We start from the raw sequence: 24005 nt of genomic DNA, 5'->3' as shown, positions 1-24005 counted from the left end.
CTTTTTTGTTTTTGGGATCTTTGGACAATTCTAAATGGTTTCGTTGAAACTCTGCCCATTTTTTGTCCAAAGTATCTAGGAGTTTTTCCAAATTTAACAAATCTTCATTTATATCCATACTCATGGACTTAAAATGAAGTTTTTGCAGTTCTTCTGCTAATTTAATTTGGTTCTCCATTTTACCAAAAATAAAAAAAATAATTGTATATGAATATAAAAAAATGAAAAATGTTCTTACCTTGATACTCGTACAAAGCTGTAAATTTGAAAAAATTTTTTTTTTTTTTTAATTCACTTCGTTTTTTTTATTATTAATATAATATATGTATGTAAATATATATTTATAATTATTTTTATTTTTTTTTTTTTTTTAAATTCACTTTTTAAAACACCACTTTTAACTTTTCACAAAATTTTATTTTTATTTTTTTTTATAAAGACAAACTTTTAGAATTTTCTTTTTTTTTTTTTTTATAAATACTCACTCGCGTGATTAAAAACGTCGGGGTCACCAAAATGTTAAGTGAAACGCGTTGGGTTCGGTTATAAAATAGTACTCAGCTCTGGTTGCCCAGAGCTCCTTTATTTATAGCATTCCTTATCTTAATTCAGGTATGCACCACATGCTGAGTGCATACACACATCTTAACACTAATCTACTATACATACCGAAGTATGTACACATATCTTAAACATAAGTGTTCTCAACGGCAAACACAATTGTTTCTTGTCTATTATTCGGTAGGATCATTTGCAGTCTCAAGGGCAAACAATCCTTTACATTGTATAGATTAAATACTAAGGTCACTAAACAATATACCCGAAATGAACATTTATTACATTGTTGATAAAAATGGGTATTTGTAAATAGATATCTACGTTTAAGACTACATTCGTATACGCTGGCGATAATGAACATAAATATTTGAACTATGACAATTGTATCTTTACAAAAATATCTTCTTTACAATTGTAGCCGTTAAGAACTGTTCAGAAATCTGAACAAGCCCCATAAATAAGAGTTGCTTTAAAGACATTCACCAGAAAATCAATAACACCGGAGAAGCACAGCAGCGTTGCTTGGCAAGTCTTACAAGCACTTGAGCGCTAGCAGATGCAGTCGTAGTGAACCTAGCCTTCCTCAATTTACGAGCATATTATTTCCCACAGCCATACTGTTATCTGTGCAGCTTGTTTTTTCGCCATAAACGCAGATTGCTTGTTCATTATTTTGATCTTAATCCGGCTTTACAGTTGGCGGGAAAGTGAAAATTTATCCCTATCCTTCAACAAGGTTGCATTATACTGTGAGTCTCGAGCTACGACCCTTAGAAGTGGCAGCAAAGCGAAGTCTCGGCTGTAATTCGCTACGTTGTTTCGGCGTCCACCAACCATCAATTAGTAATGATGCGTTTGATGAATGTTGATAAACTCTTTTAGGACAAATCTAGCATTGTCACTCTTCATGTCAAAAACATTATCAAAAATATGTTGAGTCGATCCATAATAAATGTTACTGCAACTTTCGCTTAGCTATTCATATGCGGCAAGTTTATGATTCCTTCTCGACCTTCAGATTAAGCTTTGTGTCTCCTAAATACTTGTGTTCGTGATAAAGTAGACATTCCAGAACACTTTTGTAACATTTTAAATGAATCCGTAGTCTGGATTCTGTTGGAAACACAAAAGAAAAGACAAACTTTTCGCGTCGTAAACAAAAAACTGCCAAACAAACACTAATAGGTGTAGCAATGTAGGAAAATATTTCTTATGTTTCAATTTTGTTTATTATTGTGCCATTAAAAAAATCAGAGATTTTGTACTCTGTAATACATTAGGACCATATTTAACTTCATATCAGCTAAAATCGTGCACCGATTGTTTCAATTCATCTACTAAATAATTCGCAGCCACTCCGATACTCGAATATACTTGTACGCTGTGTTCCTTTGCTTAGTTAACCAGAAGTGTTTAACGAACCAGCGGTCGGTTCGCAACAAAAGCACACTTTCAATCCCATTCGCGCCACTAAATACATGTGTATATGTATATGTGCAATTATTTATGCATGTGTGCGTGTGTAGCATTCCAACAGATATGCGTGCATATCCCTGCGCATTTTAGTGCTTAGCGCCTCTTTGATTTATTGATTGAAAATTCCATTTGCACTTTGAATTCCCGCGCAAAATAGGTCATTAGTGTGTTTGTGTGCGCAGAGAAGCATTTAAATTCATTTGGGCGCCTAAAAGCAGGCAAGCGGAACTAAATATTTGATTCGAACAGCAAATTACTACAGTTGAATTGTATACCCAGTAAGCGAAAAGGATAAAGCTGGTTTGTTGATACATATATGTGCAGTGAAGAAGATTTTATTGAGAAGGATGAATTCAAAAACTGAAGACGAGAATGATATTTTGTAAACAAAAATTTATAGCAAAATTTGCTTACTTGTTTAAGAATATTAAATATTTTTATTTACATACATATGTATGCGAGTCGAGAGGTTTTAAATTTATTTTTACGTTTTTTTATTTAATTTTAAAACTTTGATATAAAATTTTAACGGATTAATTATTCTGAAAACTAATATTTTTATATTGAAATGATCTCTAACAAAACTATCTTCAAAAAAATAATGTGTCTGTTGTATAGTTTTTATTCTATTCACTAAGCTTTACTCGTTTGGTTCAGTTGACATGCTTGAGTGCTCTCTCAACCGAATGGTTAGTCCATTGGCAGCCGAGTGTAAAACAATTTAATTTGCTTATGAAAGTGATATACGATTTACTTAGTTGTTTTTGTAAGCATGTGGGGAGTATGCTTAAAAGGAGAATTTATTTATTTTTTTAGTTTCCCAATTTAATTGCCAAAAGTATTACGACATTGTCATAATGGCGCGATGTAAATTTGAGAATACTCTCTGCGAAATAGTCCAAAGGAGCTTAAGTCTAGCAATGGGATGGTGAAATACGGCAGGGTTAAATATCAATCCAATCGTCGTCCCTTGTACAAAGTGAAGATCTGTTTCGGATTTGAAACCACTGACACTAGGTGGCAACGAGTTGGAGGTGCCTTAAAAGATTGAATTCCTAGGCCTCCCAAACATGTGGTATTAACATGGTGCAGAGCCAGTGAGGCTCATGATATGTAGACGCCTAGCTGGTAGATCCTTCGCTGAAAGCCAGATATTGTCAGGTGACTGTACACAAGAATCGTAAAGCCTATTCTCACTTATAGAGCGGTTGCTTGGGCATCGAAAGCAACGCAGTCTTCGGTAGGTCTTCGTAGGTCTTAGGGGAAGACATCCCACTGACCCTTCTTCCAAGAGACGTCGTACGGAAGAGGGTAAACTTCACAAAGAAGTTCAGATTTACTCTCGTAAGTAAGAGAGAGTAGAGTGATTCCATGCTCGACCTACTACTGAGGGGCAGCACTAGTCAGTGGTGTAATGACGGCTCGAAAACATCGGAAGGCATTGGAGCAGGCTTGCTATCCGTACCAATGAGATGCTTACCGAGCGTCTTTGTTATAAAAAAGTGTGCAGAAACAAATCTCCATCGCAACTATCGCAACCAGCGTATCGTTATACTAAGCGATAGTCAAACGGTACTAAAAGCGATCTCGGCTTATGAAGTGAAATCGCTATTAGTGGAGGACAACTAACAGTGTGCAACCGTGTACAGCTGATCTGGATGCCGATGCATAAACGTAACGACGAACAAACTCGCTCTGCGGGAGCTTCCAATATGATGGAGGTAGAACCTTACCATAAAGGAGTTTCTCCGCACAGAGGAGAGAGTGGGATAGAATGGCACTGGCATGTTTCAACGCAGTATTTAGAGAGACCTCCCCCGAGAGCATTGCATGCTCAAGAAACACTTGTCTAACATGGATATAGTTTTTTGCGCAAACTGCCGCTTTTGGGTCATGGAAACTCCAGAACACCTGATTGCGGATTGCTCTGCAATTTGTAGAAGGAGGCTCAAGGCCTTAGGATCCATCTACGTGGACAGGGATCATACCGCCTCCATCGCGCTCAGCAAGCTTTTGGAATTATTCAGACTACTGGGCCTTTGTGACCATATGTGATATAGGAGAGGACATAACAGACAAAACTTCAATTATTTTCTATCTATCTATACTATAGCTGCCATAAAAACGGAACGATCAAACGAAGTTAATGTTTTTTTTTCTTGTTTTGAGATGATTTTGTATCTGAAGACAGTAGAGAATGTAGATAATTATATATTTATTTTATATTTCTCACTACAAAATATTATCCACTACTTAAGAATCTAGTTATATTTATATAAAATTCTAGTTAATGCTAGATTAAAATGTACTGAAAGTATTTAGTTATCACAATTTTTGTCATTATCATTTATAAAATTAATGGTGTTGAATTTTGTTTAATTATTTAAAAAAAAAGAAAGCCGAGCTAAAGTTTAAATTTTAAGCTACCTGACCTGTGACAATTGACTAAACATTAACCAGAGCTTACATTTCGTAAAAATACATTAGGACTACTGTGATAAAATGAGAACTATATTTTATGAGCACTAATTTTAAAGCAAACTAGCTACATAAGTACAAACGTAAGTATTTAAGTAAACTACTTAAGTAATTGGTTATAACGTTAAGAAATTAGAGGAAGCAGCCTGTCTTCAATTATCGTCGATTATAACTGGAATTCTGTAAGCACTCTGAGCGAGTAGCGACACCAAAACCATCTCCACCACGACCAAGCTGTTGATGATAGCTGCAAAAGGAAGGAACGATAGCAATGATTAAATTGCAATAACATAATTGTAAATAGTTCAAAATTAGTGAAACTTACACTGCTTATAGATAATATGATTCATCGGATAGTCGCCGCCTAGTAAAAATTTATCCAGCTGCTTGTCCAATATGAGATATTGCATCTTGCACAGCAATAAAATTAGCTGAAGCGCGAACATTTTTTTCTTAACGACAATTAAAGACAAGTTATAGTTATTCATTATTATTGAAAATGTAACCTAACTCACCGTGGTACTGTAATCCGAATGTAAATTATTCACCACACGCACCGTTATATTCAGCCCCCATGAACCGAGTATAATGGAAGTAATGATGAATGGCAGAAAATAGTATTGCACATCGTGGAATAAAGCCTGGCAAAGGAAAATGTAATCAAAATTTGTTACCGTTCTCATTAAGTTAAAAATAATATATAAGAATTATATAGTAATTTGAATAAAATCGAAAAAATATTAATGCCCCGGGTGAGGCTCGAACTCACGACCTTAAGATTATGAGACTTACGCGCTGCCTACTGCGCCACCGAGGCTACATCCCCGGTGCTGTCAGATGCCTTTTATATGCTCATTTTTTGTTGTTGTAAGAACAATAATATATGTTGTTGTAGATTATCTAAATAGTCTAATGTACATATTTGCATTTTATTTATAGCATTGCCAGCGGCTGTTGGTGTGCTTCGGCATTATTTACGTTTATTATTGGCGTTAGACAATTCCTACACCAAACAATTGGTGTGGCGCTCCAGTGACTCTTTTTGCTGGTTCTAATTGGTCTACACTATAGACTCTACTGGATTTTACTATAATTCTAATATCAAATAAGTCAAATCGACTGTACGAGGTGATAATTAAATTTTGCGATGATACATTTTTTATTGGATTTCAGGTATAACAAATAAGTTAAATACTACATTTCTTTCAACGAGATGATAATTAGATTACTTGCTGATAAAATATTTCTGGAATTCAGTTATAACAACTAAGGTAAATACTAAATTTTTATTGACTACACGAGGAGATAATTAGATTTTTTGATAATACATTTCTGGAATTCATGTATAACCCACTAATTTTAATATAATCGTTTCATTTCTTACAGCACAACAGTTACACCCCCTTTTTTTTTAATTCTACCCCTATAAAGATATCCTAAACTTGCTACGATTCCTCATATAATTGACATCGTACGAGCTGCGTTGAGTGTATTGTAGAGAGCTGGTTATTTTGAACTGAATCCATATTCCTCAGTTAGAAGTTTCCCTAGGGTCAATCGAATATTTTAATAAACTCCAGCAAGAGTAAGTCAGACGTAGAAAAAATTTCATTTTACTTGAACTGATTAGTTAACAGATTGAGTTTATCAAGCTGTCAAAACTAGAGAATATGTATCACTTTTTTGGGTTCTAAGAAAACTTCCAAATGTCCTATAAACTCTAAATTCGATGTCCCTAACACTCGTCGATATAAAAATCGACACCGAACACTAAACAAGTTAGAAAATAAGAGTGAAAGTTTCCAAACCTTCTTTGTAGGAGAAAGTATTGTCATTGTTTAGGGTTTCTTAGAGCTCAACCATTTAATAATGGCGAATGCAGAAGAGGTTATATTTATGCTGGATTTTCTTTAGTTTTCTACAAACTCAACAAACCATGACCACGAGATATAACTGGGTGAAAGGAAGGAATGGTGGTCCCTTGAAGGTGAGAGCAGCAGAGTTAAAAGTTTCTGAAGCCGAGTAACCTAAAGAAATTTACATTTTGGAACTAAAGTTCGACTTGCAAGTAAATAACTATTATAAAATATATAATCTGTAGATTTCGCTATATACCAGTTGGCATTTAGTCCTTAAAAATTATTGATGTGCGTAAGAAGGACTAATGCATTTATGAGACTAGTGCTCAGTGACTGTAATTTTTGACAAACTTATCGCGTAGTAGCTGAGACAAAGCTGTGACATTTCATCCGACTAAATAAAAGTTCATTATACTCACCATATCATTGTAGAAGATGCCATTCAACACCAACATTATGCTGCCCTGAACGAATGCCATTTGATACACAAGACATCGCAGTACTACAAATCGCCCCCTTGTAGGCGTCACACCTGGTAAACAAATGCAACAGCAACAACATGGTGGCGTCTTAATCGGCACAGCCATGCCCGCTGTCTCCTTAATGAAACTGGTTTCGGAGCCAATAAAATGGCTGCACAGCTGATAAAAGAAGACGGCGCCGACCGTAAACGAGAGATGCATCACAGTGTGGAAGGTGAACCATAGTTTCGGCAAGAGTAGTGTGAGCAATGCCGCAAGGCTGATGAGCGGGTACAAGGACACAAGCGCTATGGAAGGAGCTAGCAAGGGCTTGCGTAGACGTTGCTGAAGTTTAGCCAAGGTCGTGAGAAAAATGGAAATGGTGAGCATAAATGTTAAGACGGAGACGAATATGCAAAGTGTTACGAATGGCGTGAGATCTGCGGGAGAGCGAAACAAAAATATTATTCTTTAGTAAGAGCGATCTAATCGTCATTGTTAATTACTCACTATTGTAGTATTCTGCTAATGTAGGATGTGTGAAGATGCTCTTTTCATCATCGTAGGTTAGATTGTTAAACTCCTCGCTATTTAACGCTGGCGTCGCTATTAGATCTCCATTACTGCTGCTGGACAACGGCGTAGTGGAATCTAACGCTGTTGTCGGTTCTTCAGTAGTTGCGGACATATTTTTCACAAATCTTTTATCTTCTATCGACTTCGCTTAAACAATTTTGTATTGATGCCGTTGGATCTCCAGTCCTATCTAAGGTGTGTGATGAAGCTGCAAGTGAATTAAGCAAATATTAATTTTAACAGGCTGCGAGTAGGCGAGCTTCTCTACGTTTGTATTGCATTATTCTAATGTTTAGTTTAAAATCTGTTTTATTTGATGTCTGAAAACCCTTAAAATTTTGTTTAAATATTTATTTTTGAATACAAGGTATGTACTAATTCAAACACAATGGCTTTTCAAGAATTTGTTTGCACAAAAATATGCTGTTATTGGATACCTTTTGAGTATCATGTTGTTAAAGGAGTGCTTAAACCCATATACCTAAATAAATAAAATTACAAGTACTTATGTATCGCATTAATATTGGCACACTTCAAAAAGTTCAACGTGATACTGTTTGACGACTACAGTGATGTCGAGAAGTTTTGCACTGCACAACTGTAAAGTTAGTGAGCGAAAGTGACCACCCTCTTACAAATCGACCAAAAATATGAAGATGAGCCTAATGGACGTTCGAAAGAAAGAGTTGCTCTTAAGGGCAAAACCTAAAAAAATCCACAAAATTACTTTAGAAGACCTTAAAATGATTGTAGATCAAGATAATTCACTCTAAAGATATCAAGGGTAGTATTGCACATATCGGGGGAGTATCAGAATATGCAAAAGCTCTGAAGAAAGTGAGCACCACAAGATTATAATGAAGATATAATGAACTGCGACACAGATCAATAAAATTGTTAGCAAAATTGGATGAGTTTCGAATACATTTTGCATCTACCCTAATCTACAGATCGCTTTTTTCTGTTCTCAAGAGGATTTTCACTGAACGAAATTTAACCACAAAGCTGGGTATTCACCGTAGCTAAGGCCAATTTTCAAGTTACAGTTAAATCGTAGATTGGTAGAAATGTTATCGAAAACTTGTAGGATCGCTAAAATTAGTTTATACAGCTATAAAAGATCGAATTTTCCAAAGTAATTTACATTTCTTAAAAACCAACCGAACTTTTTAGCCTACCTGGTAAACAATAACCTAAATATCTAAACGAATGCTAAGTTTACGTACTTCGCGGAAGAAAATATAATATAATTTTCAAAATGTTTGCAATACTTCTGAGCACAACTGTAAACGACTAAATTTCGAGGGCCATAAATATGATATGTCATTTGCCACTTCCCCGAAACCAATTTGCTGAACTCACTCAGCTGTGAGTGCTTGTAAAAAGAGTTGATACAAAATATTTGTTTTACTGCTAGACGATAGCTTGACTTTGTTACACTATATGTATCTACGTTAATCAATATATGTATGTATTATACAACAAGTGTCATAGCGTGTTTAATTTGTCACAAGGAGCTAAGTGGATTTGAAAAAAAAAAATGTTCCAGCAAATTGTATTTATTTAACTAAAATAACTGTTGTTTTAATGCTCAGGAAAATCAATGCCTGTGATTTAATTAATTTAAATACAAATATTTATACATACATACATATATACATACATGTATGGATGTGAACTTATTTCTGTCTTGCAAGTGCTCTTGAGTAAAAGTTTTCTTTGCAAATCAAGCAAATTTAGTTAGACAACGTAAAACTTATTTCTAGAAATACAAATAATGCTCAATTCTTCCGACTTTCCATGTGATGCATAAATTTAATTTGAATCCCACGGAACTCTATCAGGCATTACAATGCAATCAATAGACTGTTTGTGGTGTTCTTGGTATGTCAAACAGAAACGTGAGTGTTTTCGATGGAATCGATTATGCTAAAAACTTATCTATACACTAATACATACATATGCATGTAAGACTGACAAACGCTCATTGATTGCTTTTGAGACAACACAAGGCATGTGTCTTCAATATGTATGCATGGGTATACATGTGTCTGTGCATAAAATTGAACTTATTGGTTTTTCGTGCATATTTTATTTTAGTCTGATCCATCCTAAGCTTCAATTTACAAAAGTTATTCAAATAAGATTTGAAATATCAACGCATACATATATATATATACACAAGTATGTAAGTATGTAAATACCTAAAGTTTTCAGAGTGCTTGCACCATATTGAACTTTGACTTGTTCGTTCTGACTTAATTATGTTTCATAAAAATATCAATTAACGAAAGAACAGTGGCGTTCATGCATTTAAACACTGAGCCGAAATTCACGTTATTGGAGTTCTTAATGGATTAGGAGTTTAAGACTCAATCGCATGACCGTCGATTCCAAATAATTGGATTCCGTTTAGTCCAATTTTCGATGCCTCGTTCAAGTATTTCGACTGGTAATTGGCGAATAACATTCGAGATGTTTTGCTCCAAGGCCTGAATTCAAGCAGGTTTGTCCGCATAGATTTTAGACTTTATATATTCCCACAGGAAAAAGTCTAAAGGTGTGATATCACAAGATCTAGATGGCCAATCGACCGGCCTTAATCTCTTACTATGTATATCCATTGATTGATGTGATATGTGGGAAGTGGCACCGTTTTGTTAAAACCTAATCTCGCTGAGATCAGGAGCTTCAATTTAAGGCATCAAATAGTCGGTTATCATGGCGCGTTAACAGTTGCGATTGACGGTTTCGTTTTCATCGGTAGCATTTCTGAAGAAATATGAACCCATGATTCCACCGGTACCGTCCCAAAAACCACTCCAAACCGTTAGCAGGTTGCTCTTCGTCCCAATTGTGGCAATTTTGCTTGTTTATATGTATGCTCGTATCTACTGAGCCAGAAATGTTGAACAAAATTTTACTAGAAAACGTCGGATATTCCTGGAACTTTTCGAAAGCCCATAAAGCGAAGCGATGTGTTTGGGAACTTCGAGCGGCTTCAGTTCCTGCATTGTGAACACTTTCAAATTAAGATCTCGTCATAAAATGCGCCAAGTCGTTCCATAAGTCAGTCCGAGTTGCTGCGAACGGCGCCGAATTAACTCTTCACGGTCATCGTGTACATTGTCAGCCACGACTGCTATATTTTATTCACTGCGGGGTCTATTTGGTCGAATACTATCCAGTAATGAATGCTGGGTCTCAAGATGGCTCAGTAGGGCTGTTATGTTGACCATAAGCTGAGCGAAACGTCTAAGGAACGTGAATTTTAGTAATAAAGTTGAACGTTTAGTGAACGTTGTTCGGGCGTAAGTCTTGTAAGTCAGTTTTTTTAAGAACATGCGTAAAATTATCAGGGCAAAGATATTGTCTTAAGGTGGTGCCGTCTGGTTCTGAGCTCTAGCTTCTGCAACGCGCCAGATAGGGACAGCTTCCTTATCGGGACAAAACACGGTTTGTGAGGAATTTAACTGGATATTTATTTCAATAAATTATTAACCTTTTTAGTAGCTATCATTCTCGAAAGTACAACCGACAGAAATCATGTATAATATAATATAATTGAATTTAGACATATAATTTAAGCAGATGGTAATGTTGTTGTTTTCATCCCATACATTAATTATGTCATCATTCTAACTATTTTTCTTAAAACCATTCGATTAGCATTAACATAACATTACTTCGATGAATTCGTATGATTTTAAAAACCTGCCTTAAAAAAACATTCTTATATCAGATGAAATTAGAGTAATATGCATAAGTACCCAGTTATTGGACCTGTTAATTATGCTCGTTAAAATTTTTAATCAACCACCTTTGGCAATCGAATTTTCACCAAATTATGAAATTGAAAGATAATTAGTATCTGCCGCTAAAAACCTTAATTATGACATAAAAATAAGTCTGTAAAGTCAATTATTCCACTTCAGTGATTGACAAAAAGCGCCATCAATTCAGTGAACGTGTTGGTAATCTGATACTGACAAATTACCTCATAATTGCTTATTAACTTTTTTAGTTAGACATCGCCAATAAATGAATGGTAAATGATTTCGTTTTTTTCAACATTTTTTATTATTTTTAATCGCGTCAAAACAAGTGCAGAGATAATCAGCTGCAGAACTCCGAGCTGGCAGAGTAATGATATGCGGCGGCATTGTTCCTTGGCTTATCAGTAATCATAGCCACTCAAGTGGCATTAAAGCGCTGTCATTTGATAAGCGAAGAAGCAGGCAAAAAGCATAGAAATCATAAGTGTCGACAATATTCAATAATTACCGCTATTTGTAGTTGTCACTGAAGTGACAAATGTCGAGGCAAACGGCAGTGGTCATGAGTCCATTGCGTTTTACATGCAAGCGGTCGCAAGTACTTACATAAGTATTTAAGCATTTGGCAATTGGTCAGCCCTGAAATGCGTCTAAGCTGTGGAATGGAAACATCAAAAGCGAATGGAAAAAGGCCATTCATCAAATCACAAATTCACGGTCATTTGATAGAAATCTCTTTCGTGATATCAACCAAATTAAAAACATCATTTAAAGAAAATAACGCAATTAGCTGAAAATAAAAGCGATATTAAAAGTTTGTTGAAAGATGCCAGCTAAGTTGCGATAACTGTTTGTGCCCAATTAAACGTCACTAAGCACCGTTGCTCGACTTTGGCCGGCGTGTGACGTTGAGGCAAACCAGTTTACCGCTAAAAAGGGCGAAAAGGGGCCGTAAAGGGAACGAAAATATTATAAATTGTAAGAAAACGCTTATTGTTTATGGCACGCTTATGTAATATCTAGCGCCAGTGAATGAATGACCGCGAGTTGCGTAAAATTTTGGACGGCTTTCGTGTTTAGCTGCCACTGTTACGTGCGGTAATGATTAAAAAGAAAAGGAACGGCAACACTTTTAATAGCCGATTTGTTGCTCAATGCGTGACCTTTGCAATTAATGCGCCTGAGTTTTGAACGCACCCGAGAAAAGGTGGTTTGCGAATTGTCCAAAATATTTTAATGAATGGAATTAGTAGATTCGATCAAGGCTTCTGTACTGTTACACTAATTGACGCACTTCTAAAAGTGTTTTGAAACAGACATATTTTTTCTTCAGTAAACGGCAAAATTTTGAAGCGAAGTTTTTCTTAAATTCCTAAGAACCATCTCTTTAATTCTTTAACTAACGCAAGTCTGACACTACACTAGAGCGGAAAGTAACGGTTAAGAACCTTAGTAGAAACCGAGAAATCTGGCTTATAATATAAATAAGTTACTCAGAGGAAATACCAGATGGTTTTGGAAATTAGACTGAAGCTAAATGAAGTTTAATAATAAAGAAGGGATATTGATTAAAATTGGAGTGTTGTAGTCTCGTTGGTCTTTTGTCGACCGATTAGATTCTACCTTCGTTATTCGAGAGTAATGTGTTGGCTGTATGGGTTCATATATGTAGCATATTCGAGCCCCTTATTGCCGGAGATGGTCTTAATAAGGCCATGGTGGAGTAAATAAATTCCTCCCGGCCGTAGTTTGACTTAATACCAATATGTTTCAGGATAATATAAAGCAGCATTGTTGCTAGATTTTGCTCCAGTGATGACAAAGCTTATTGATTCAAAAATATGTAATAAACGAAATAGCAACTCTTGGTCGGATAATATTCGTTCTAATTTCGATAAAGTGGAACCGGATGTTTACCACTGTATATGATCGGTATATAAGCGAATTTTCCCAAGATGTGCCAAGGTTTGTAAGTTATATGAAGTCTAGAACAAGTTTTCTGCCGATGTATACGGTATAAAGGCAACTGGAAGTTCGAAAATCTTTCTTGTGTGTGGAGCTAGAGAAAATATTACTCCGATTCAACCTATTTTTGGCATACAGGCACACTACTATTAATTTAACCAAAATGTGTGCGGTGCCACACCCATCGATAATTTTAGACCCCGATTCCGATAAAGCCCTCTTATATCATCCTGGGCTTAAAATCTAATATGGTAAATTTTGTTATTTAACTCGTAGTTTTTAATAAAACCGTATGTGGGGAGAGGGCGGGGAAATAATGCGATTTCTATTATTTTCAGACTGTCGGTAGGAGTTCTCATAAGAATTACCCTAAGCGAATTTGGCTGTTGTAGCTTTAGGTGTTTAGGAAATATGTATATACAAGAAACTTACTAGTGGGCGGGGCCATCTCCATTTTTAGAAAATATTTTCCCCACAAGTGCCCTTGCTACCGCAATTCGTTTTCTCAAATTATAGTTTTGCATCTTAATTTAGTGCTAAAAGTCGTTATGTAGGCGTGGTGATGGTCCGTTTATGTCAATCTTCGAAATCGCCATGTGTACAAAATTTAATTAAGATATCTCAATTTTTGCTGAAGTTATCGCTTGAACGGACGGACGGACAAACAGACAATCACTTGAGTTTCAAGCCGACTAGTTTTAGGTGATACAATCCACCGTTATGAGAGTACCGTTAGAGTCTAAAAAATATGATTTTGAGTAAAATGACCAGAAAAAGATGAAACTTCAACAATCAGTGAAACAGAGAAGCCCACAAAAACGTAATTAAAGGGACTTTCGGATTTGCAGTTGTCAGCGTAAAAGAGCCCGTTTTTGGTGTATTAATTTTTTGGAATCGCGTGTCTCCGTCCTTGCAAAACATAGAATTCGGAATATTCTGTTCGATCCCGCGGTTGAATAAGTGCTTTCCATTGCAAATATACTCGTATTGGTATTTTTATTCCATCTCAATCCCAAATGAAATATTGCTTCTTTGTTGCAAATAAAGTAAATGCATGTTTAAAACAATCGTTCCCCTCATGTTTTCAAGTTCCCTGGATATTCCCGGAATGCCATCACATAATCTTTGTTTGTGGATGGTTCACCTATAATTCTTCCGGGTAATTTGAATACACGTCAATTATGGAACGTTGGTTATCAAGAAGATCTCAAAAAATATTATTGAAGCAACAATTTTGACTGAAGAGCTTAAAAGAGAAACAATCAAGTGTACAGGTACTCCAATGCTACTGTCAAAGTCTACGATTCCATTCAGAAGACTACAGTTCTCAGTTCCTTTAGCTTATAAATAAGTATCAGAGCCAAACAATGTCGCGGTTTAAATTTGGAAAATCCACACCTACCCCATTCAAAATATTAAACGTTCAATGTTATCAACTAAAAACTTTAAAAATTATTAATTTTCACAAGTTAAAAAAAAACGTATTAATCATTTTCAAACCATAAAGTATTATTAAAATTTGAAGCCTGCGGATTTTTAAACACTTCTTCTTCTATATTCATAAATAATACTTCACTGTATTCAATAGCTTAATCTCATACAATTTATATACTTATATCACTTAGCCACATCAACGGGTGGCCAGGGTCTACTGGTAAATATTTATCTAAATGATAAAAATAACCAAAATTATAATAAATATGTAAATATTCGCGTGACTAAAATACATTTTTGCGGATGTAAAACTTTTGTTCGAATTCAAGTTTCGAATTGTTCCCAATTTTTTCGCCTTGATTGTGTCTAATTAATGCCCCTCTCTGCATAAATTAATCCTTAACAAATCGTATGCAAATAAATTTATTATAATTAAGCAAAAACTGTCGGCAAACAGCAATCCGCTTAAGAGTCCCAACGCACTCACTTACGTAACGAATTATACATTCACCACGGAGATGCTTGTGAGGCATTTGTGCAAATTAACGGGCAGACAAAAATAGAAGTAGCAAAACGGCGACCAAAAATCCGTCTGCCCCCCATAAAATAGCTAATTAGTTAACTAATTTAAAGTTGTTTGTGTTGTAAATTGTTATCAAATTAACGACAAAATATTTGTACTTACTCACATAACGGTGCTAAGAAGCTTAATGGCTACTCGCATTAGCTGTGCTTACACTTGAAAGTTCAATAGAAAATCAACAAAGCATTAAGTACCGAAATTAGACAAATAAATTTGAAATGAAATTTTTATTTTTCAACGAGATTAATTCAATTGCGTCGATATTAATGGAATTACACTGAAGTGATTTAAGGAAATGCTGCATTAACTTTCACTTAAGATTTCTTCAACTTTACTGAGCTCTAGATTATATTGGAAATACGGAATATACTATTTTAAACCCTAAAACCCAATGTAAGCACCACGCTATCTGCGAAATATCTTTACAATTAAGTGAAATGTTTCAACTCAACTTATCATTAATTGCGCAATTAATATAAATTGAGTTTTATTTGGTTTCTATTCAAGAACACCTTGTATGTTTTCTGCGAATATTCGTTTTTATTTGAAGCTTCTCGGAATCGCAATTGTACAAATTGCCATTAAGAACTAAATAATGCAACTTTGTTCGACATAAAAATATATACATATCTCTTCGCGTTTCAGAGAATTCTCAAATTAATAAAAGTTTAAACGTGGATGCATTGTACTGTTACAATGAAAATACGTAGCAACATACATATGTATGTAACAGATTCTTAAACAAATCGTCTGAAATGAAATTGAGACACGTAATTTGCAAAGTAATTATGAAATCTGTGAAAATTTAAATGAACAATTGACTTGCATTCTCTCAACAGAATTTTATAATTCAAATTGACTCAGCACTCTGGCTGATGCTAACACTGATTGCAACACATCTGTGTCAGCAAAAGTATTTATGTAACTATTCATAGGAATCGTGCACTGGATCGATCTGGTCAAGAACTAGTACCAAAACAGCTTATTTCGAGGTGGTATTGGTTCTCGACCTCGCTATCCCAGTTTTTCCACCTTTTTTACAGCCAGTAACATTTTAAAAGATACATACATACATATACTTATATTATACATTAGTGAGGGCAAAAAGATAGGTTTGGGATCGTAAGCAAATTGCATGTTTCCCATAGAATACTTTCGCATATGTTTAAGATTACAATGTCACTCAAAAATCGTGAGTAGTATCCAACAAACGCTTTACTTTTTACGACACATTCTTTTTCATAAAAGCTGGAGAATCAAAATCTATTCCTTTTTCACTTTTTTATTTTCGAATTTTCTTTCTTCATCTTGACTCAGAGAACGAAATAATTTCTTGCCTTTCACAATTCTTCACTGGGTTATTAATTTTGGTTGCAATTTTATAGAAGTTTCACTTTTATTGGTCATGTGCTGCTGATGCATGTGACTACAGTAATTGCTGGTTATCAATTATAATTTGAATTTTTGTGTAAATATTTGTATTTACTTGCAATATGCTAGGCATCGTCTACGAATGACATGCAATAATATTTATTGAACAAAAAAAAAAAAACATATGAGTTACATAAGAACACGCTAGGTTTAGAATTGCCACATATTAAGTTAGATTTTTGAAAGCATCTAGCGAACATACATAGTACATAAATACATCAGGAAGAGAAGGAGAGAGGAATAGGAAGTCCGCTTATAGCATGTGAGCAATTTTTCTTTAGTTATAAACAAGTTTCTAACACATTATTATCGCTAGTTTCAGCTAGAGAAGCTTTTTTATTTAAAGTAACGGATTTTTTGCTCTTCTATCTATGGAACTAACTATGCACGATGCTCAAACAAACGGGCAGCTTTGATGCAACACTGCATCAAGATGTCTTCTGATGCATGGGTAAATGTGTCTTGATGTTTTGTTGTTTGTTTTTAAAAATTACTGTAATGGATTTTAAGTCTTAAATTTATAATTTGTAAGTCTCATACTTCCTGTTGAAATATTCCACAAGCGGTCTTCTTCTTATTAGAATAATTAACAAAGTTAATTATTAAGAAGCTATATATTTATATTGTTAATGTATGATTTCCGATCGTAGTTTCATGCTTAATCAGGGATCTATTATTATTACTCTGTGATGCCTATCACTCTAAAACCCCAAAATTTAGCTTTGAAAGGCATGCATTGGAAAGACTATATATACAAGATATGATGTGAAATTATTTTAAAGCAGTAATGGTTAACCGTTTCCCTCGTATATATGTAGATCATTAGCTGATATGTATATCTCAGAAAAAGAGTTGGGATTTTTTAAAAAATTAAACAGAAACTAATTATTTAGTCTCTGAAGATTTGAATGATTTAGGATATATAGAATTAATCAAATCTAACTTTAGTGGCAGGCATGTGCTAACTTCTGTTAGCTGTAGTAAGTTTATAGCATTATACTCGTACATACTGTATACAAAGTCCAATGTGTGTACATCGTTTCAACCAGAAGTATTCCCATTAACTGCTAAATGTACAGGGAGTAATCGTCGTGTAATTATTTTGATTGCGATTTTTCGCAATACAAAAACCGTAAATTCAGTCGAGTGAAACAATGCAAGAGATTACGTGAGCTGTTATGAATGACGTTGGACAACGGTAATTATAGAAATACCCGCAAAACTATAAAAACATACATACGTACATATGTATGTATGTACAAATCAATAAAAACCAAAAAATTTGCCGATCATGCAAGAATGCCGACGGTTTTGCGGTTGTGAGTGTAATTAACTCAACGAAAGTGAAAATCAAAACAGAAAAAATTGCAGTCGCTTGAAAGCGAGCAAAGCCGAATGATCGCGGTGTCCGCAGGTTATTCAAATTTGTTTTAACAAGAAATACCTGCGAGGTAAACAAATGCATGCAGCAAAAGAAAGAGAGTGAAAGGCGCGCTGGAGTTGCGTTCACGAAAAAGTAGCGGCACAACACAGCTGATTCGGTAAATAACTATGAATGTATGTACATACATATGTATGTATGTATGCATGTATAATCGCGGATAAAAAAGCGGCAAAGCAAGCAGACTAAAGAGAGCCACACCAAAAGCAACGAACTACAACAAATAGTGAGCACGCTGAGCGACGGTGAGCGGATGGCGAGCGCTGGGAGCTTATCGTTGGCGCATTACGATCGCGTAGTGTGGTATTGACAGTTTGAATGACTCTGTATGTTACAGTATTGTATGTGCATATTTCAATTGAAGCGCGTTTCTTTAACTTCCATAAAAATAATTACTCAGCTCAATTAATGTGCGCTCGTGGAATTCCGCTTTGATGTTTCCTAGAAAGCGCAAATTATTCGTGTTTTAATTGCCGAAGTGGCCGCACGAATCAAGCACAGAATACTGTTTAGAATTCTCTTTGGAGTCTAAGTCAGTAGTAAGAAATTGCATTTTAGTTTATCATTTATTGGTATTTGAATTAGAATTCTGTTGCGGAGTGACAAGCAACACTTCAATGTATGTATGTACATATGTATGTAAGCATGAAAATTTATAGTTTTACATGAATGAATCGAATTCGAACTTTGACGCTTGCCAATTCTATTTTGGTTTATCTACCTACGTATATATGTATGTACGTAAGGCAGTATGTATTTGTGTATGAAATATATACATACATACATACATACATACTTACAGTGGCGGACAAAAGTCTACATACACCCCCTGTTTTCTTCGATGTGAGAGTACAAAAACTTTTTAGAAAAATGTGTTGATACAGTTTTATTCTAATCTTCTTTCTAATAACAACAAACTTAAAAAATCCGTTAATTAATATAAAACTACAAATTTATGGAATAAAAACTCAAATATTGTGTTGACAAAAGTCTACATACAGCACAAAAATATTTGAATTCAGTGCGAAAAACTTTATAAAATGCCAGTTATTAAGACGTTTTAGTATTTAGTTGGGTCCCCATTGGTATCTATAACTGCTTGAAGATGCCGTGGCATTGATTCTGCTAAATTTGTCAACGCTGCAGATGTAATGCTGTTCCAAGGTCCCAATATGCGCTCTTAGAGTATAGCAGAGGTAGAAACTTCGTGCTTTCTAATTCTACGCTCCAAAATCTCCCAGACATGTTCAATAGTATTCATATTTGGACTTTGAGGTGGTGTATTTAATTGCCTTGGAGTATAATAAAGCAACCAGACCTTAACAATTTGCGCCGTATACATCGGATCGTTATCCTGTTGAAATATTCAACTGGAACCGAGCCCTAAATTATCCACCAAAGGCTTCAAATTATGTTCCAACAGAGACTTATTCTTATAACCGTCCATTTCACCTTCGATAAAGTCCGAATTTCTAACTCCAGAGGCCGCAACAGCTCCCCAAACCATTACGCTGCCGCCACCGAGCTTCACAATTTATACTACGTTCTTCGGTTCAAGCGTGGCGTTAGTTTTCCTTCAAATTTTAGCCCTTTCATCACTACCAAAAAGGGTGAATTTAGAATCATCTGTAAATGAAACTTTTTTCCAAAAATCCATTTCCTTTTCTTTGTGTTTTTTGGCGAACTGTAAACGAAGTTTCCGGTTTTTTTCAGAAATAAAAGGTTCCTTCCGTGGTGTTCTACTGTGGAATCCGTTATCGTTTAGAGTTTTTTTTTATTGTTTTTGGTTGGATACTCATTTGTGATGTACTTACTATGCGTTCGGCTATATTTGGAGCATTTACTTTTGGATTTTGGTCTACTTCGTTGGGAATCAGGCTGACGTCTCTACGAGATTGTTTTTTTGGGCGTCCACTGCGCGGTTTATTTTCGTTGGAACCATTATTTTTAAAGTTTTTTAGAATTGTCTGTACTGTGGCTCGACTCAAGTTAAAAATTTTAGAAATTTCACCATATGATTTTTTTTCTTTTCTTTCTTTTATCACCAAATTTCTTACATCAATTGATATTTCATTTCGCGGAGCCATTATAGCTATTGAAATGTTTAAACCACAACTAAATTCAATAAATATCAAACAATAAACATATTGAAATAAAAGAAAATAGCTAACGTTACCTTACTGTTAATATTGCAATGTACAAAGTAGGAGATTAGAACTGTATGTAGACTTTTGTCAAAGCAATTTTTGAGTTTTTCTTCCATAAATTTGTTGTTTTATGTTAAATAATGAATTTTTTTAATTAATTGTTATTATAATAAATATTAGAATAAAACTGTATCAACACATTTTTCTAAAAACTTTTTATACTCTCATATCAATGGAAATAGGGAGTGTATGTAGACTTTTGTCCGCCCCTGTATATGGGTCCTACACGTGTTAGAATCGTGTTTTAAAGTGAATTTGATGACAAATGTGTATTCAGAATTATTCATATCTACATATTTATCGATATATGAAGAAATGTATTTAGATACATATACAGTCATACACATGTTTCTACAAATTTATAGAAAAGTACTGTGAGCGGAGGTTCAGAGCTTATTTGGCGCGTATTTTTGTTGTAGTTGTAATAATTTTATTTGCAAAATCGTTGCTTCGTGAAGCGAACTTTGTATTCTAAGCAAATTTGTGTTTTAATATGAATCTATACTACGATCCATTCTAATCGGTAAATAGGCTTTGCTGTTAAAATTTTTTAAGGGAATGTTTATAATCAATAAAATTGTAGCTTATAATTGTATTAAACTTCAACCTCAGCCTTATAAGTATATGTATATGTTATACATATGTACGTATCTATAATGTATATATGTACATACATACATATTAGTAAATATAGATATTAGGGTGAGGGTGACAAAACAAATGTTTTTTTCGCATTGAACTCAAAAAAATTAGTTGATAAACATCTCAAAGAAAGTCTCTACCAGTAGGTGCTTCAGGAAAAGATTATCACTGAGTTACAATTTTATATCTCTCAAATTGACCGATATTTGTCCTAAAAAGTCAATTATAGGTAAAGCAAAGCTTTATATTTAGTAGAAATCGGTTGAGCGGGTCCCGAGATATATGATTTTACCTTATAGTGGGAGGTGCCGCCCCCATCGTACCATTTAATTTTTTAAGCCCTCTCATTACTAGCCCAAGCGTAAAATTTAATGTCCGTGGCGTATTTCTTTATTGATTTAATGCGCTTTTAGTAGTTTTTAACAGCACCGTTAAATGGAGAATGGGCGGGGTTATAATCCGATTTTAAATGTTGTTATACTGTTAGTAAAAGTGCGTATGGGAATTGTATTAAGCGGCCATTCCAGCTTTGTTGGTATAGGAGACATGTATTTTCAACCTAATAGAAGGTGGGACCCCACGCCCACTTTTTCCACATTTTCAGCCCACAGGTGCGCCTCGCTACCGCAATCCTCTGTGCCAAAATACAGTTCTATATCTTATTGTAGTGCTTAGTTAAAACATTTTATAGGTTTTCCTTTAATGGCGTTTTGTGGGCGTAGCAGTGTTCCGAATACGTCCATCTACGAAATCCGCCTTACTTTTAACCAAGGAACATGTATACAGACAGTAATAACCATAAGAACATTGCGGTCGGTCAGTACTGAATTATTTACCAATACGTGGTGTACTCCAAAGCTATATATGTACATATGTCATCATATAATCGATATAATTTTGTGTATGTTTCATGGAATGATTCTAAGTATGGTTACAGTAAACTATATTTGCGAGAGATTCCTTTCCTTAGACTTTGTTTTACGAAATATATCACTTACCTTTTCTTATTATTATACTTTACATAAAAGATTTTAAAATAATTGAGTTTCGTTACAGGGGAGTTAGTTAAGATAGATTATTGTCATAAAAATGATTAGATTTTCAACTTAATTTAATTAGCCGTTAACAGTAACCGTGACAAAGAGTCACGAAACCTCCAAGTTTTAGCAGTTAGTCTTCATAAATTCACTGAAAACCGCATCGCGCACTCTTTTGAACACGTTCTCGCTGGTTATCTTCAGTTTTTTCAACATCATACTTTCAAAATGGCACGTTTGTCTTCGTGACTCACCTTGTTTTATAATTACCGCGTTGCTAATTGAAACGTAACAGTTATCACATACCACTCTTCTGTATTTCGTTAGAATCGTAATTTGGGAAAAAAGTGCAAACAAACAATTTCTGGGCATATACGAAAAGCATGAAACAGAGTTTTTATGCATCGAAAGTGTTTAACTGATGTGGAAGAACTGGTAGTGGTTTGAAAAATATCCATGTTTGCAGAAAATTGTTATAATTATTATTCAATAATTAAATGTTGTCAGACGGTGAACAGATGATATTTATAGACCTATGTAGGTTAGGAGGTCAATGTCCTTGAAATTTAAAACAAGTTTAATTGTGGCAAGTCCAATAATATCAAAATTTTGTTAACATTATACTACCAAGCCCTCTACAAACTTTATAATAACATATGGACTTAATTTTCATTCCTTTGAGCAGCTTTGCCTATTATGACATTTTGTCTAAATATGCTTTTTACGAACAGTTTTCTATGCTTTAATTTTTTACTGAGAACACAATCAGCAACTCAAAATGTGTTGGAGAGAATAAACCGAAGCATATAACAAACCGAGAGGGTTTTAAATATCCGTACATTGCGAAATTGTTAACTGTCAAAGCGATGTCAAACTATATTAACTGTGTTTTGCCACTAATTTTGAAATAGAGAAAAAATCACTCACTATTCATAAAAATGTAATTTCTTACAAACATACTTTTTACATATTTGAGAGTTCAAGTCGTCCACAATACGTCAAAACAATTAAGCAAGCCCATTGTGAAACAGGTAAGCTTTCAAACAATGTCAAACTATCCAGTTAGCTGTTCACATGTCAATCTTTATTCGTTCTAAGCTCAAAAAACGTTTCTCTTAATTTTCTGTTACTTTCATTTTCTCTCGAAAACGTCTTCAATAAAAAAAATATCAAAGTTCACGAATATCGATAATTTGCGATTAGAGAATCAATAAACAAAAATCGTTAAAACATTTCAAAATGTGCAACGCTGGTTCTTGGTCGTTGTTGAATTTGTTCTACAACTTTTCATTATATATGTATGTCTGTATATTTACAAACAAAATATACATACTGACAAAAATTTCGCGCGTATAAATATTTCAACTAAGCAGTTTAGGGTCTAGACTCTGGGCACGGTGCGGCGTCTTTGTAAATTTCTTTGTCACGGTCAGTGTGTCGTTGGCGACGACTTAGGTGCACAGACATTGTCGGTGTCGCTCGTGCGTACAACCGAACACACATTTATACCATGAGGATTAGAGTGGGTCGATTTTTTTCTATAAAATCGCTATGTGGCAAATAGTCTACGGATCAATCTGAACAGCTTTGCATAAGCGACTACGAGTATGACTAAAACCAGTTTCGAGTCGGCGATTTTTAAAGCGAAGCTTAAGAATCTTACTAATCGGTTGTATGGGAGGTATACATACATATATATATATATATATATGTTAAAGTTGTAAGATCTTATCGATTCCAAATGATCGATATTAAAATATACTTAGGTATTAAATTTTGTTCGGACATCTCAAAAACCCATAAAAACTACTCGTATGGCTCGAGACGAGCCTTATATCGGTATTCTGCTTGAGACGATTGTCTCATGGCTCTAATTGTCACAGTTTTCATTTAGTGCCTCTGTTAGTTAGGAGTCTCATTTTGGTATTCTGGCACGTACAGTATACTACTATACAGTATACTACTTTACTGTATCTGCCGGAATACCAAAAATAGACTCCTGACTAACAGAGTCACTAGACTTAGACTCATATTCCTTTAGGTAAAGTTGTTCAGAATCGATCCATTTTTTGGCTCTGTGT

General features: G+C 34.7%; 1 protein-coding gene and 1 non-coding gene across 3 annotated transcripts in view; both read right to left on the bottom strand.

The window, feature by feature from the left end:
* Nucleotides 1–4229: 4229 nt before the first annotated feature.
* LOC105223792 (organic solute transporter alpha-like protein) overlaps nucleotides 4230–24005 on the bottom strand; it is a 36486-nt gene continuing 16710 nt past the window's right edge. Inside the window, exons 1-6 of one of the 2 annotated variants that reach the window (XM_049458440.1) lie at nucleotides 15269–15287; nucleotides 7343–7616; nucleotides 6791–7272; nucleotides 5028–5153; nucleotides 4838–4964; nucleotides 4230–4759 (exon numbers count right to left, since the gene is read on the bottom strand). In XM_049458440.1, the coding sequence (XP_049314397.1) occupies nucleotides 4665–4759; nucleotides 4838–4964; nucleotides 5028–5153; nucleotides 6791–7272; nucleotides 7343–7520 (1008 nt within the window). In that variant the 5' untranslated portion in view covers nucleotides 7521–7616; nucleotides 15269–15287 and the 3' untranslated portion in view covers nucleotides 4230–4664. Of the gene's footprint in view, nucleotides 4760–4837; nucleotides 4965–5027; nucleotides 5154–6790; nucleotides 7273–7342; nucleotides 7617–15268; nucleotides 15288–24005 lie in introns of those variants that run through there. The other variant, XM_049458439.1, reaches the window with a different exon arrangement.
* Nucleotides 5257–5329, bottom strand: Trnam-cau (transfer RNA methionine (anticodon CAU)). The gene has a single exon. It is a non-coding gene; the product is annotated as a tRNA-Met (tRNA).

Source organism: Bactrocera dorsalis, chromosome 5 (genome assembly GCF_023373825.1).
Source record: "Bactrocera dorsalis isolate Fly_Bdor chromosome 5, ASM2337382v1, whole genome shotgun sequence".
In the NCBI taxonomy this organism is placed as follows: domain Eukaryota; kingdom Metazoa; phylum Arthropoda; class Insecta; order Diptera; family Tephritidae; genus Bactrocera; species Bactrocera dorsalis.
Note: the sequence above shows the minus strand (reverse complement) of the source record. Positions and strands in the feature narration are given on the sequence as shown.